Genomic DNA, 16,299 nt, shown 5'->3' on the forward strand with positions numbered 1-16,299 from the left:
ATGCACTACAACACTGAATTCATGGCAAATAAGGGGTGAGGCTGGCAGCAGAAATAGAAGACATCATGGTGTCATGGAGTTCTCTCACTTTAACACTTCATTAGCTTTTCAGGGTCATCCCAGTCTCTCACTGTGAAGCAAAGACCCCTTCAATGTTCTCTCTAGTAGATGGATGTCTAGTCTTTGCTTTCTCACTTATGTTAGAAAACTTGCTACCTAATAAGACAGTTAAAAGAGAAAGGTCTCCTTTATAATAATCTCCTACCTCTCCCTCCCCAGCCATATAGGTACTATACAGCTGTCCGTGTCCTGTTTTCTAAAACTATTGGTGTATGTATTTTAACCTCTTTACTTTGAACCCTCCACATAGTTGGAAGCTTTTTATCATAAATTTCCTTAAGAGCCTCTTTTCTTGGCTAAAAAGTATCAGTGTCCTCAACTGTTCCTTATATGATGTGGTCTCTAGAACCCTAATCAACTTGGTGGTTCTCCCACTGGCACCTAACTTCCTGAATTTATCAACATACCTCTTTGCAGAGAGGGCTCATGGAATGGAATGGACAGTGATAAGATGACTTTCACTAATGAGTCAGAGATCACATAAGCCTATAAACAGTTGTATTGGACAGATCACACCTCCTGGCCCCATCTTATTTATGTGTCAGTGTTCAGCCAATCAGAATTACTGTGAATCCCATATATGTCTTTCACTGTATTAGTCATCACTCTAAGCCTTATGTCACTCAAAAATTTGATAAGGAGGACTTACCCAAGGGTCATCAGAGCCAAGGATAGACAGGGTTCAGCACTGATGGCGTTCAACAGTATGAAATGCTCAGATGACGTTAAGCAAAATGAAGAAGATCAGTTCCTTGTGTTTATTAAGGAGGAAGTTACTAGTAACCTCAGAAAGCTGCTTTCTGTATGGGCTGCTTCCTCCATGCCTTACTCCCAAATGTCCTCGTGTCTGAGGAGGTCAAGGCTACAAGAAAAAGCAGCAGGAGGGGAGTGGCCATGGATGGTAGCTGAGACAGGGAAATAGATACCTTCCTGATATTTTTGCTCAACTGTGTCCAAGAGATATTCCTCTGGCACCACATAGTTAGGACCTACTCGGGGGTGGGGAAGGGCAGAACTAGAAACTTGAGGACATTTGGAAAGATCAGACACTTAGCCAAATTTTCCAATTCCAGCCATTTATTTGTTTGCTATACATAAATGGCTTCCTGTGGTCACTGGTCAAGAGGCAATCTAAAAATGTTCTAGGTTGTGGTGGTTCCAATGTAAGACAAAATCGGTTCCACAAATAATGGTAGCAGCACTAGTTTTTGAAATGTCAGTGTTTGTTTTCCAAGGTTTCTTTTTTCCAAGATTTTACTTATTTATTTGACAGAGAAAGAGAGGGAGCACAAGCGGAGGGAGGAACAGAGGGAGAGGGAGAAGCAGGCTTCCTGCTGAGCAGAGAGCCCAAACTGGGACTCAACCCCAAGACCCTGGGATCTTGACCTGAGCAAAAGGCAGATGCTTAACCAACTGAGTTATCCAGGCACCTCTGTTTTCTGAAATTTCTTGACACATAGATCTTTTGCAGGGGATAAAGCATAACAGACCTAAAGTCAAGACACATTTAGACTCTGGTGAAAGCCCATGGAAGAAATATAGGTGTCCTAGAAGAGAAAGAGAGTGTTTTTGAGATACAAGAGAAAGGAAGGGCAGATGTGTTTGGGTCCTGTGAGCAGTGGGATCCAAGCACCCCCTTCTCAGTGCTCCCAAGGGGATAAAAGCTTTGGGAGTATGGTTCTTGCCTACAGAAACAGTACACTTGGACCCTAGGCATCAGTTGATAACCTCATTCCCCATTATAACGTGGGGGCAGAGCTGCCAGAATTCATAGACTACCATGTTTCAGATGGTAAGGTTGCCTAAGGCAACGAAGACAGACTTGGGATTTGAAGCACTTCCTCCATTTCCAGACATTAAGTAAGCTTCCTGAATTCTGGCTGGGCTGCAGGAAGGGAAGGGCACCCCTGTATGATCAAGATGGAGTCCCTTATCCAACTGGCAAGATGGGTCTCACAGGTGAGATTCAGTTGAATGAAAGGAAATATGGAAAGTGATTATTTCTTACATACTTGGATTCATGGACAGAAATTCAGACTGTACACATAGTTCCAAAACTCCTTTTAGTTTACAAGTCATGTAGCTCAGGATGGTACTGTTCTTGTTCCCAGCCCTGCTGCACAAACTCACAAAGCAGAATAGCCAGCCACCACTCCCAGGACCTGACTCTTCCCTTTTATTGAAACTCTTCTGGATTCACAGACAGGGTTCCCTCGTACTGATTGAAAGAGAGTGTAAAACACTTGCTATAATTTTTTTCTTTTACTGCTGTTGTAAAATGCATTCCTAAAACCCTTCCTCCTAAAAGCATAAACCCAGTAACTGCTTAGAGAATGCAAAGACAAGCCACAAAGTGGAAAAAAATATTTGCAAAACATATACCTTGTAAAGGACTGATATCCAAAATGTATACAGAACTCTTAAAACTCAATAAAAAGAACAAGTTAGTCTAAAAATGGGCAAAAGGTTGGATTATACACCTTACCAAAGAAGATACACAGATGGATGGTAGATAAGCATATTAAAAGCTGGGGGGAGGGGGTTTGGGAGAAGGGGGTGGGATTATGGACACTGGGGAGGGTATGTGCTTTGGTGAGTGCTGTGAAGTGTGTAAACCTGGTGATTCACAGACCTGTACCCCTGGGGATAAAAATAAATGTTTATAAAAAATTAAAAATTAAAAAAAAATGCTCAGTATCATATGTCATTAGGGAATCATTAATTAAAACAATAATGATCTACTACTACACACCTATTAGAATGGCTAAAATTAAAAAAAAAAAAAACACCTGACAATATCAAATGCTGACAGGGATGTGGAACAATGGGAACTTGCATTCATTGCTGATGGGAATGCAAAATGAGATAGGCACTTTGGAACTCATCGTGGCAGTTTCTTACACCACTTAACCCAAGCCTACCATGTTACCCATCAGTCAGACTCCTAGGTATTCACCCACATGAGTTGAAAATTTATGTCCACACATATGGACATATATTCATGAATTAAATATTCCTATTTATAACAGATTTATTCATAGTTGCCCCAAACTGGAAGTGACTAAGATGTCCTTCAGTAAGTGAATAGATAGACAAACTGTGGTATATCCAGAAATGAGGTATTCTTTGGTGATGAATAAAGATGAGCTATCAAGCCATGAAAAGACATGGACAAACTTTAAATGCATATTGTTTAATGAAAGAAGCCAGCCCCAAAAGCCTCTGTACTTTCAACTAGATGACATTCTGGAAAAGGCAAAACCACTGAGACAGTAAAAAGATCAGTGGCTGCCAGGGATCATGAGGAGGGATGAATAGTGGAGAACAGGGAAATTTTTAGGGCAGTAAAACTTTCTGCACGATACTGTAATACTGGACACTTGCTTTAAATTTGTCAAAGCCCATAAACCTGTAGAACCCAAAGAGGGAACTTAATATAAGTGTGAGTTTTAATTAACAATATTGGTTCATTAATTGTAGCAAATATACTACACTAATGCAAGATGGTACTAATAGGGGAAACTGTGTGCAGGGGAGAGAGTAAATGGGAATTCTCTGTACTGTTTGCTCAATTTTTCTGTAAATCTAAAACTGTTCTAAAAATAAAGTCTCTTAATTACACACACACACACACACACACACACACACACACACACTAACCACATGCCCTGATTTCTGGTAAAGCAACTAAGTTAATGACATGATATTTTAGAGGGCTTCTCCACTAGTGGGTAAGAAAATTAGCATCAATTTCACAGTCCACTGTTCACTTCTCCATGTTGCACACTTGGAATCAAATACCATACATAAAATATTGCTGCAAAACATCTCTAGTTTTGTATTTCTGCCCTCTATTTTGCCATTTTCTGCATCTTTCTCATGCAGAATCATAAGTTTTTATGTCAGTTCCTTAGGTACATTAAAAAGTCCCATTGTTTTCTAAGGGCCAAATTAATAAAAAAGAGCTTTCAGTTCCATGTTTCTGGAGGAACATTCTTAGAAACGTAGTAAGTTTCTTTTTTCTTTGAGGGGGAGATACAGTGTTGGCGTACATTTAAGAGCAATTTTATACAGTTAGGCACTGGAGGTTGAATCTTATTTTTCTCAGCCAAAGTTTTTCAGCCTCCATACTTATATCCTAGAAGAAGGTTACCAAGGTAGGGAGAGACCCTCACTCTTACAACGTCTAGCTCAGGCTCCTCTCTAGTCCTGGGCTGGTGTCCCTAGCTGCCCTGGGGTGTCTTGCTTTTTTCACTTTCTCATGATGCAAATTCACTCCCATCATTCATGCATGCTAAGAAAGAAGGAACATGTATTGTTTCTAATTTATATTTGATCAACTTCTTAGCACAGAAACTAGGACTCAGTGACACACTTTTGCCTAGGTGTCCTCTAAGGAGAAATCAGAAAGGCAAAGGACGCCAAGTGGTTTATAAGATTCTATCAAGTGAATGCAACAGATCCTTGTCTGCACTTTCTCTCAAAACCAAATGTTGGCATAATAAAGCATATCCGAACTTATTGCAATAAGATACATTTATTTGGACTGAAGATTATATTAGCATTTAGTAAAAGGTAGGATAAGGAAAAATTGTCAAAAGGCCAGTATCAGGATGTGCACATTTAGAAAAAGTACTGTTGTACCCGGGATGGGTGTGGTCTTTGGACGAACTGTTCCTTTAGCAGTATGGGCAAGTGGGGAGATGAAGGTCATGGCATCACGTGGAGCTCAGGCTGAGGACAGCAAGCCCAGCCAGTAAGGAGCCAGCCATCCCAAACCCAGGCTCTGGGAAGGGTTGGGGGTCTGGCAGAGACATGGCAGAGTGGGGTGGAGGTGTGCTGTGGCACCCCCAGAATTGGGAGTTTCTGGGAAGTGTCCAGGGGGACTAGTAACTATAGACTCTCGTGACAAACAAATACATATGTTGTATGCTTCACATTTGTTTCTACCCATCTTTGTATCTTAATAATATTTCCCATTTTCCAATAATACTTCAAAATCCACTGACATAATTGCACTGCTTGGAATTTCAACTTTTATTTGTCCTCATCCATTCAATAAACGCTTCGCCAGCTTTAATAGAGTGTAGACCTTGGGCTGGTCCTAGGATACAAGATGAGCAAAAGCAGAGGGTCTCTGCCAGGGCCTGCAGGTGAGTGCAGGAGACCTAGACCAATCCAATAATGTCAAGGGACTACCACCGCGTGATTTTCAACATAACTTCAGTTTCGTAGGGCGTACTAGTGATTAAATAACTCCTTAAGAGCACGTGGTAGATTCTAACTAGGTTGTATAGGTCACAATTAAGAAAAAGTCAAGCAGAGAAAGTCAATTATCATATGGTTTCACTTACTTGTGTAACATAAGGAATAACATGGAGTAAGAGAGGAAAGAAAAAGTGAATTGGGGCAAATCAGAGGGGAAGATGAACCATGAGAGGCTGTGGGCTCTGAGAACCAAACTGGGTTTTAGAGGGGAGGGGGTGGGGGATGGGTGAGCCTGGTGGTGGGTATTGTGGAGGGCACATATTGCATGGAGCACTGGGTGTGGTACATAAACAACGAATCTTGGAACACTGCATCAAATACTAATGATGTATTTTAGAGTGACTAACACAACACAATTAAAAAAAGTAGTAAATAATGAGTTTTAAATACAAAAAAAAAGAAGAAGAAGAAGAAGAAAGAAAGAAAAGAAAAGAAAAGAAGAAGTAAAAGGAGTAGGCTTCTCTAAGAAATATTGGTTCTTCTTCAGTTCATATTTTAAATGGTCCCTGTGTCTGCATGACCATCAGTCATGGACGGCACAGTAGAGAGCTCACTTGAGAGAAGGGTAAACTAAAGTGATACTTAACTTCTAACTTAATAATTCTATCTATTAATATTTACAATACATACAATACACACAGCTATCTAATAATGTTTGCAATACAATCGTAGATCTCCAAACTTCCGAGAGTTTACCCAAAAGATGACTTATTAGTTAACAAATAACAAAACTATATAAAAATCTTTCCAAGATGAATGAAACACATATAGCAGCAAGCTTAAAAAATTGATAACCAATAAACTACCAACATCAGTGATAGCACATTTCAGATTCAACAAAGTAAACATATGATTCCAAACTTGTTATCCTTCCAATCTTTAGTGTTACCTGGGAACACTAAACCCAAATTCGGAAGATTGTGATCTTTGAATTTAAAGTGGCCCATTTGCTTAAGGGTTTGCACTTACACATTCTGAGAAACTGTCATTTCTTTCAGAAAGCATCTGACATTTGCCATTTCCTTTAAACTTTACTTAGAAGAAATAAAATGAGGTAATACTCTAAATGTAAAAGTGGCTTGAAGAGTTAGGTCCATATGCTTTTTCCTATTTATGCAGAGGAGGGAATCTAATACATAACAAAAGTAACACATTTTAACAAATGGCAGCATGATCTGTGAAAGCACCTGTTTATGCAAAATATTGACATAAGAGCATAAATAAAATGTGCTTTACAAAGTAAAATAAAATATGCTGGGACATATAGAACACAGCCAATATGACTAAGCTTTTTAAAAAAACAAAACAAAATAAAAAACCACTGGATTTTTTAAAGCTTCCATTTCACAAGAGGGTTGAGGGAGGGGAGCCCTGCACACTCAAAGGCTCACTTCCCTGTGGCGTTTCTGTAACCAAAAGCAATGCACGTAAGACTTCTGGGAACCCTTAAAATATGCATTTATTAAGCTGAATTTGCAATTTTCAAGTTGATGGTGCAGAAACATTGAGATATAATTTTGCAGCTCCCTTCACATGCCTTTATCTGGAAGAGTCTAAGGGTCCATCACCACACAGACACGTTGCTAGTTGGAAGAAATTTTCCAGTAAAACAAGATGTCACTCTTCCTACTCTTCAGCCATAGGAGTAAAAGATAGCTTCTTTCGAAGAGTGTCTTCAATAGCTTTCCTCAAATCTGGTTTAAGGTGGGAAATAATCTCAAATAAGCCTTGTACTGGTCGGCTAACATTTTAATGCAAGGGGTTGGTGTTCTTAGGAAGGACAGCATTTGTAAACCAATCTCTGCGATTCATGTATTGGAAACAAAATATTGTATTTGTCATCATACTTGAGTTGCACTTTCACTGTGCATGGCCTATTTGCATACAAACAAAAGAGATTATTTTTAAAAGAGGTTTTCTGTGTTTTTGTTTTGGTCCTTTGGGATGACTGTGGTAAGTAAGGAGCTAGCCATTTTCATATCTTGGATTTCACACATTGTTTTATGTCAGCCTTCACTTCCTCTTCCTCACCACCCACTTCCAATTCATTGGTAGCCAGTTTTGGGGTCTCTGTCACCTCTTGTCTGGACTACTGCAATAGCCTCCTGGCTGTTTCCCTTTCACTATTCTTTACCCTATCACTACCCTTTACCAAAAGCAATCTGATTATGAAACTTCCTTGCTTTGAAGACTTGCTCCCTTTTCCCTCAGGGACTAGTGGCCGTACTTCTTAGGAAGACACAGAAAGCCATTCAGAGCCAGAATCCAACTTCTCTCTTCTGCTTTTTTTTTTTTTTTTTAAGATTTTTATTTATTTATTTGACAGAGAGATCACAAGTAGACAGAGAGGCAGGCAGAGAGAGAGAGGAGGAAGCAGGCTCCCCGCTGAGCAGAGACCCTGATGCGGGGCTTGATTCCAGGACCCTGGGACCATGACCTGAGCCGAAGGCAGAGGCTTTAACCCACTGAGCCACCCAGGCACCCCCTCTCTTCTGTTTTTATCAGTCAACCCACATAACTTACCTTGTAGTCACACTTGAACTGTTTCACTGTCCCTTGGCCCTTCTAGACCTTTCAGGACTTTCTACATTCTTTGCCTTTGCACAAGCTATTCCTTCTGCCTGGGATGTCTTTCTTGCTTTTTCTGTATGGAAAACTCCCCTGTTACTTTGAGATTCAGATCACTTCATAGCTCACAGCTGGAAACTTCCCTGCCATCCTTCCCTCCTTTTTCACCATATCTGTATTTTCTCCCTCCCAAGTCACGTCATTTATTCTTTCATTACAACAGCTTCCTCCTTGTGTTAAAATTTCACTACTCACAGAGATGTCCTGTCCTGACTTCCACAAGGGCAGGAAACATGTTTAATTCCTTTTGCATTCCTAATACTTAGTGCTGGTCTAGTAAATATTAAAGTTAATATCTGTTAACTGATCACTTATTTTTTTTTAAGATTTTATTTTTATTTATTTACTTGAAAGAGAGAGAGACAGATAGTGACAGAGAGAGACAGAGAGAACACAAGTGAGGAGGAGAGGGAGAAGCAGGCTCCTGCTGAGCAGGGAACCCAACGTAGGGCTCTACCCCAGGACCTTGGGGTCAGGACCAAAGGCAGACGCTTAACTGACTGAGCCACCCATTCACCCCTAACTGATCACTTATAAACTAGCTATTCTGCTAAGTACTTTTCGTGCATTACTTCATTTAATCTATACAATAAATGTACAAAGTTTTACAGATAAGGAAACTGAGTTTCAGAGAAGTTAGGCCACTTGCCTAGGGACATAGTGCTGGTGATCTCAAGGTTTTAGCAGACTATAGAATTGAATCTATTTTCATTTCTAGCTGATAACGCTATATGACTATCATTAGAATGTCAGTGTACTTTTTTGATGTGGTCTGGCTCTTTTTAAGTAAATCTCTCCATTCTACCTTTTACTAATTTTGCATCCTTGAGTAAGTTACTAAACCTCTCTAAACCTCAATTTCCTCATTTTTTTCAATGGGGAAAATAATACCTAATTTATATGGTTATTATAAAGATTCAGGGACAACACCTATATAAGGTTCCCAGCCCCACCGCTGCCCATCACAGCAATCACTTATTCCTTCCTGCTCTCTGCCGTGTATTTCGTATTCCTCCATTCACTCACTTAATCCTTACCCTCTGAAAATGGGGAATTCTTAAACCTTCTAACAGATGAAGAAACAGGCTTAAAGAAGTAAGTAACCTGCCCAAAGTTCCTTTAATCCAAGGAGATGTTTTTCCGGAGGTATCCCAGAACTAAATGGGACCCTCAGATCAAAACCTAAGTGATGTGTAGAGGGATCACTCTGCCTCTATGTGTGAAAACACAACTCGAGGCATTATAGAGACTGAGTTTGCATTTGTTTTCTTTTTTTTCTTTTTTCTAACTTTTTTCCCCTGGCAACCAGGAACACTTAATAAGCCAGAGAATTCTCTTAAAAACAGAATCTTGGGTGAGTCGCTGCATGGACATATTAACTTCTCTGCTCCCTGCTGTCTAAATTCTCTATGTCCCTCAAATTTCCACTTCTCTGCTGAGCCCTCAGTCCAGTTCCCCTCTCTCTACCAATCCACTTCCTTCCAATCCCCAAGCAAAGATCTTGGGACCACTTCCAGCCCGGTCAGAAGGGAAAAGGTCAAGGCTCTCTGCCATAGGATCTGGCGTCCTGGGGGAAGTGTCTTGCTGAGTTCACATTCTCAAAACCCCTAGCTTCTATAACTCCTAGCTCTCTCCTATCTTATTCTACTTGGTTATTCCTTCCCACCTGCTGATGTCTCACTGACTAGGGCAAGGCTTTTAGACTCAAGTGCCTGCAGGGTCCTGGCAGGTAATGGAAATCAATGAGCAAAGTAGTCCACATAATAGAAGAAGAAGTAGAAGTAGAACAAGTAGAACTACCCCAATGGCAGTTGAGCAGTCTCTTCCAGATTCACCAGTTCTTAAAAACATGGGAATGTGGGTCCAGCGTTACCAGGTATTCTGATTTATGTGAATTCTCCAGATTTTTAAAATATAGGTAACTAATTATAATTTAGTTTTTTAAATTTAATTTTTAAATTTATTTTTGTATTTTAAATTAATTAATTTATTTTTATTATGTTCAATTAGCCAACATATAGTACATCATTAGTTTTTGATATAGTGTTCAAGGATTCCTTAGTTGCGTATAACACCCAGTCCTCATCACCACTTGTGCCCTCCTTAGTACCCACCATGCCTTTACTCTATCTCCCACCCCCTTCCCTTCTATAACTCTCAGTTTGGTTTCCAGAGTCTAGAGTCCATCATAGTTTGTCTCCCTCTCTGATTTCGTCCCATTCAGTTCTCTCTCCCTTCCCATATGGTCCTCCAGGCTATTCCTTATATTCCACATATGAGTGAAACCATATGATAATTGTCTTTCTCTGCTTGACTTATTTCACTTAGCATAATCCCCTCCAGTTCCATCCATGCTGATGCAAATGGCAGGTAGTCATCCTTTCTGATGGTTGAGTAATAATTTTTAAAGATTATAGTCTATGTGTATACTATTTTTGGCCCACCAACCTTTAGTTTTTACCCACTGTGCCAGACCCATTGCTCCCTAATTCTCAGCTTTATCACTTGGTTGTCAGAGCTTGTTTTGGACCCTAATACAGCTCTCTCTGAGCACAAATCTTTCCACCCACAGATCTGTCTTGCTGCTAAGGGATATCTCATCCTCCTCTGATCTCCCATAATATATGCTCTCATAATGCTTGTTCAGAGCTTTCGTCTAGAATTAGACTGGGGTCCTGAATCCTGACTCTGTATCTGTTATGTGACCTGGACAAATTATTTAACATCTCTAAAATCTAGTTTTCACTTGTGGAAAATGGGGGATAATAATATTACCTACCTCCTGGATTTGTAAGGATTAAATGAAATATTACATGATGTGATATAGTATGCCATAATGCCTGCCATGTGGTAAGAAATGTTATGTTGAGACCTTCTCCCTTAGTAGCTGCGAAGTAGGATCTCTATCTGATTCATCTTCATTTTCTCAACTTTAAATAAAATTTTATTGAATAAATGAAAAAGCTAATAGTCTTAGCTTCCTCTTTTCTAGCTCTGATTCACTACAGCCCGGAACGTGATATGTTCTTAAGCTCTCCCATCCATAGTGATCTCACTCTCCTCTCAACCTGTGTTGTACTAACAGAGGTTAGAGGTCAAAACTGGTGGCCTGAGCCAAACCCACACCTCCAGACAATGTGTAAAAAATCAGGAGATTTCACCTATAAGTCTACCTTCCTAACTCCTGTCAAACAATAAGATTAGGTTGTACTGCACACAGGACAACATAATGGTGACCAGCAGTATTTTTCAACATGAGACTCATCTGCTTGTGTAATGAAGTTTCCACCATTCATGTGCCACGAGGGTCTAATAAACTATAGGCCTGCTTCACACTTCTGTTCTCTGAGGGTAACTGCAAGCATTCTACATTTGCCACTCCGGACTTAGAGATTATACCTCACCACTAGATTGCTTTTTAACTTGATTTCATTCTGCTTAGCAGAGCCATATAAATTCACTGTAGATTTAGCAATTCCAAAGAAAAAAAACCTATTTCTGCAATCTTACCAATCTAGAGGTAACCACTATGACTATTTTGACATACTTGCTTGCTATGCTGTTTCTATGCATTATTTTCCTTATGTTTCCATAGACTTATGAGTCCTTCTATCATTAAAAAGTCATCAACACATGCGCGCGCGCACACACACACACACACATCATCATTATCACCAACTTCATTTTTAATTTACTTAACTGTTCACCTACTATGAAAAATTTAGCTTGATTCTTATTTTTCATCATATTAAATAATGCTATAATAAACATTTTTGTATGTAAATCTTTTCCATGTCTCATTATTTATCTATATCCTTAAAGGTGAAGTTATTACAGAAGAGGAATAAGCATTTTTACGATAAACAAAAGTGGTAGTTTATAGATCTTCTAGAATTAGAAGTGCAAATTTGAATACGTTACCCATGATGACTAATAAGCAAAGAGGTCTTTGTAAATTAAGAGCAGACATTAGCAGATGTAACATATTTGAAGTCCAGAAGACTAAAACAGGGCTTTCATAGCTTTGTGAAGACATAGGTAATTACCAGCTATGGAACAGGATTATATTTTAATGTTTTTGGCATCCTACCTTACATAAAATATATTTTAGGTGGCTTTGTTGTTTGGCTTTCACCTTATTCAACTGCACTGAGCCTGTCCTTCTTTTATCTATAATTAGAGATTTACTCTAGTGACCTCTGGGTTTTAAGGAAGAATCCATTTGCTAGAAGTGAATCAGGAAAGGTAAAGCTAAAGAAATTTAAGACAATTTAAAACATAGAAAATAGATTTAAAGAAAAGAATGTGAAGACTGAAATATTTTATTCCCACGAGACTTCACATTCACTATAAATTCCCAAAAGCCTCATGGCATTGGTAAGTGCTCATCGCCACATTTTACAGATGAAGGCATTGAAGTTTAGGGGGAGAGGTAGCTTCCCCAAGGTGACACTGCTGGTAAACAGAGAACTACTTATTAACTACTTATTATTTGACACCAGCCAGACTGACTCAGAACTCAGGCACTTAGCCAAGACATACTGCCTACAGACAAATGGAAAGCAGCTACCTTGTTCTGTGGAACCTCTCAGACTTCACTGTTATTTTTTTAAAAAATCATCATATTTGATATATTTACCTTGAGAAATCATGTTACTCATTTTGGCGTATTTCTAGTATGTAGCCAAGGGCCTGGAATAAAGGTGTTGAATGAACTGAAAAATTATTAAGAATAGAGAAATAGGCAGTAGGCCAGAATAGGTGTTTTTAAGCACTTTTAAGCTTCTTATGGCTGGCAAATTGCTTTCCAGAAGGGTTATAGTCACTCATAATCCCACAATCAATAGTATATGAAAGTACTATTCTTCTTGTACACTCATTACTATTATTATTAGAGAGAGAGAGTGAACAGGGGAGGGGCAGAGGGAGAGAGAGAATCTCACAACCTTGAAATCATGCCCTGAGCTGAAATCAGGAGTCAGACACTTAAATGACAGAACCACCCAGGTGCCCCCTCATTAGCATTATTATCTCTGCCCCAATGAAACATACATTGTTAATTTGATAAATAAAAATATTTGCATTAGCATTTCTTTAATATTTAGTGAAGACAAGCATTTGGGGTTTCTTTAAATTACTTTTTTAAATTAACTTTTAAATTTTAATTCAAGTATTGTTAATATACAGTGTTATAGTAGTTTCAAATTTGCAATATAGTGATTTAGCAATTCTACACATTACTTAGTGATCATCATAAGTTTACTCTTTAATCTCCATCACCTGTTCCACCATCCCCCTCCCATCTCCCTTCTGGTAACCATCAGCTTGTTCTCTGTAGTTAGAAATTTACTGGGTTTGTCTCTCTCTGGGTCTGTCTCTCTCTTTTTTTCCCTTTGCTCATTTGTTTTGTTCCTTAAATTCCACATATAAGTGACATCTCATGGAATTCATCTTTCTCCGACTTATTTCACTCACCATAATCCTCTCCAACTCCATCCATGTTGTTGCAAATGTCAAGATTTAATTTTTTTTATTATGGCTGAGTAATGTTCCAATGTATACATATATACACCACATCTTTATCCATTCATCTATCATGGGCACCTGGGCTGCTTCCATAATTTCGCTATTGCAAATAATGCTGCAATAAGCAGGGATGTGTGTATCTCTTTGAATTAGTGTCTTTGTATATTGGAGGTATATACCCAGTAGTGCAATTACTGGATCATAGGGAGGTTCTATTTTTAACTTTTTGAGGAACTTCCATGCTGTTTTCTACAGTGGCTGCACCAGTTTTCTTTCCCGCTAAACAGTGCACAAGGGTTCCTTTTTCTCCACATTTTTGCTAACACCTGTTTCTTGTGTTTTTTACTGTAAGCATTCTGACAGGTGTGAGGTGATATCTCATTGTAGTTTTGATTTGCATTTCCCTGATAAAGAGTGACTTTGAGCCTCTTTTCACGTGTCTGTTGGTCATTTGTACATCTTTGGAGAAGTGTCTGTTCATGTCTTCTGCCCATTTTTAAATAGGATTATTTATCTTTTGGGTGTTGAGTTATATCTTTAAATTACTTTTTTAAAAGTTTATATTTGAATTGATGTAAGATGCCAAGAAAGTTGGGAAAAAAATGTATAAAGAGGTCTTGTGTATCCTTCACATTTCCCCCGCAAAGATAATGTGTTGTATAACTGTGGTACAACAGTTAAAACCAGGAAATGCATATTTGTATAGTCCATAGAGATTACTTAGATTTCACCAGTTTTATGTCTTATGTGCATTCATCCGTGTGTGTGTGTGTGTGTGTGTAGTTCTATGCAATTTTATCACATGTGTAAATTCATGTAACAACTGCCATTCATGTAACAAGGAAATATTCCATTACCACAAGGCTCCCTTGTGCTAACCGTGGTAGTTGCATACCTCCTCCTTTCTCCAGCACCCATGGCTAAATCCAATCTGGTTTTTTTTTTCTTTATAATTTTGTTATTTCAAGAATGACATATAAATGGGATCATATGATATATAACATTTTGGGATTGGCGTTTTCACTTTGCATAATTCTTTGGAGATTGTTCCAAGTTTTTGCGTATATCAGTAGTTCTTTCCTTTTAGTGCTAAGTAGTATTCCATGGTATCTGTGTACCATAGTTTGTTTAACCATTCACTCGATAGATATTTTCCCCCCAGTTTTTGACTATTACAAATAAGTCTGATATGAGTATTGATGTATCGGTTTTTGTATGAACATAGGTTTTTTTATTTCTCTGGATAAATACCCAAGACTGCAACTGCTGGGTCATATAGTAAGTGTATGTTTAGTTTTATAAGAAACCATCAAACTGTTTTCCAGAGTGGCTATACAATTTTACACTCTCAACAGCAAAATATGAATGATCCAGTTTCTCTGCATTCTGCAAGCATTTGATGTTTCCATTATTTTTTTATCAATCCTAATAGATGTATATTGATATCTCACTGTGGGTTTAATTTTCATTCTCATAATGGCTAAATGATGTTAAAAATCTTTTCATGATTGAATTTGAATTTGTCATCTGAATATCCTCTTTGAGAAAATATCTTTGTATATCTCTTGCCTAATATCAAATTGGATTATTCATCTGTTTACTGTTTAATTTGATAAATGAAAACATCTCATTGGAGCTTGTTTAATACCTAGCAAAGAGAATCATTTTTTTGTCATTTATATGTATTCTTTAAAATGGCTTAATTATTAATTGCATTCGATTTCTTTAATACCTAGCAAAGAGAATCATTTTTTTGTCATTTATATGTATTCTTTAAAATGGCTTAATTATTAATTGCATTTGATTGCTTTTGTCATTTTATTTTAATTATGTTATGTTAGTCACCATATGGTACATTGTTAGTTTTTGATATAGTGTTCCATGCTTTTGTCATTTTGTAATTGTTGCTCTCTCTTCCTAATTACACTATAAAGATTACCTGTTGGCTATTTTTTCCCTGTATTTTACAATTCCTTAAAACAATCAGGTTCTTGATAAAGATTTATTGTTTTCTTGGTATTGTTTTCTAGTTGAAAATAGTTGCAACATGAGGGTGATGATTTAGATTTATCTTTTGGGTATTTTTTCAGATTTTATCCCATGGTTAGCTCCTGGCTGATATTGACTAATTGGTTTACTTAACTATTAATTCCTTATTATTTTTATTAGATCTTTCAGTACAGTCAAATCAGATTAATTTGATCCCCTATAATATAGAGCTATGATATTAGATAGAAAATATAGAACTGAGACTATAGAAAGCAAATTTTAGACTCATTTTGACTTCAGAACTTTCTAAAAGACTGCTTTAATATTTCTTAAAGATGTTATTTATTTATTTATTTGACAGACAGATCACAAGTAGGCAGAGAGGCAGGCAGAAAGAGAGAGAGGAGGAAGCAGGCTATCCACGGAGCAGACAGCCCGATGCGGGGCTCGATCCCAGGACCCTGGGATCATGACCTGAGCCGAAGGCAGAGGCCTTAACCCACTGAGCCACCCAGGCGCCCCTAATATTTCTTTATTCCAAATCTACTATATTGTTCTGTTTAAATTATGAGTGAGTCCCAAAATTCTGCTTGTGTTTCTTTTTTACATCACCAGATTCACTGCAGTCTTCAGTTCTGAGAAGTCTCAAATAACCACTTGCTTACAGCTTTACAAAAGAATGGAATCTGTGTCAGTACTAAAAATCTAATTTGTAAAATAATAGCTGCAAAAATCCTTTTCTTCCTGAAAGCCTTCTCAAACCAGTTT

The 16,299-nt window shown here is 38.1% G+C and overlaps 1 protein-coding gene across 7 annotated transcripts in view; it reads right to left on the reverse strand.

The window, feature by feature from the left end:
• Positions 1-16,299, reverse strand: part of CD86 (CD86 molecule) — a 66,835-nt gene that overhangs the window by 45,060 nt on the left and 5,476 nt on the right. The window contains exon 1 of one of the 7 annotated variants that reach the window (XM_082740697.1): positions 7,912-8,131. The exons of 4 other annotated variants lie outside the window; for them this stretch is intronic. Coding sequence is in view for 2 of the 3 variants with exons in the window: in XM_082740696.1 (XP_082596822.1) it covers positions 770-780 (11 nt within the window). In the remaining variant the exon portion in view is untranslated. Of the gene's footprint in view, positions 1-769; positions 984-7,911; positions 8,132-16,299 lie in introns of those variants that run through there. 2 more of the 7 variants (XM_082740696.1, XM_082740701.1) reach the window with 2 other exon arrangements.

Source organism: Mustela nivalis, assembly GCF_964662115.1.
Source record: "Mustela nivalis genome assembly, chromosome: 1".
Classification (NCBI taxonomy): Eukaryota; Metazoa; Chordata; class Mammalia; order Carnivora; family Mustelidae; genus Mustela; species Mustela nivalis.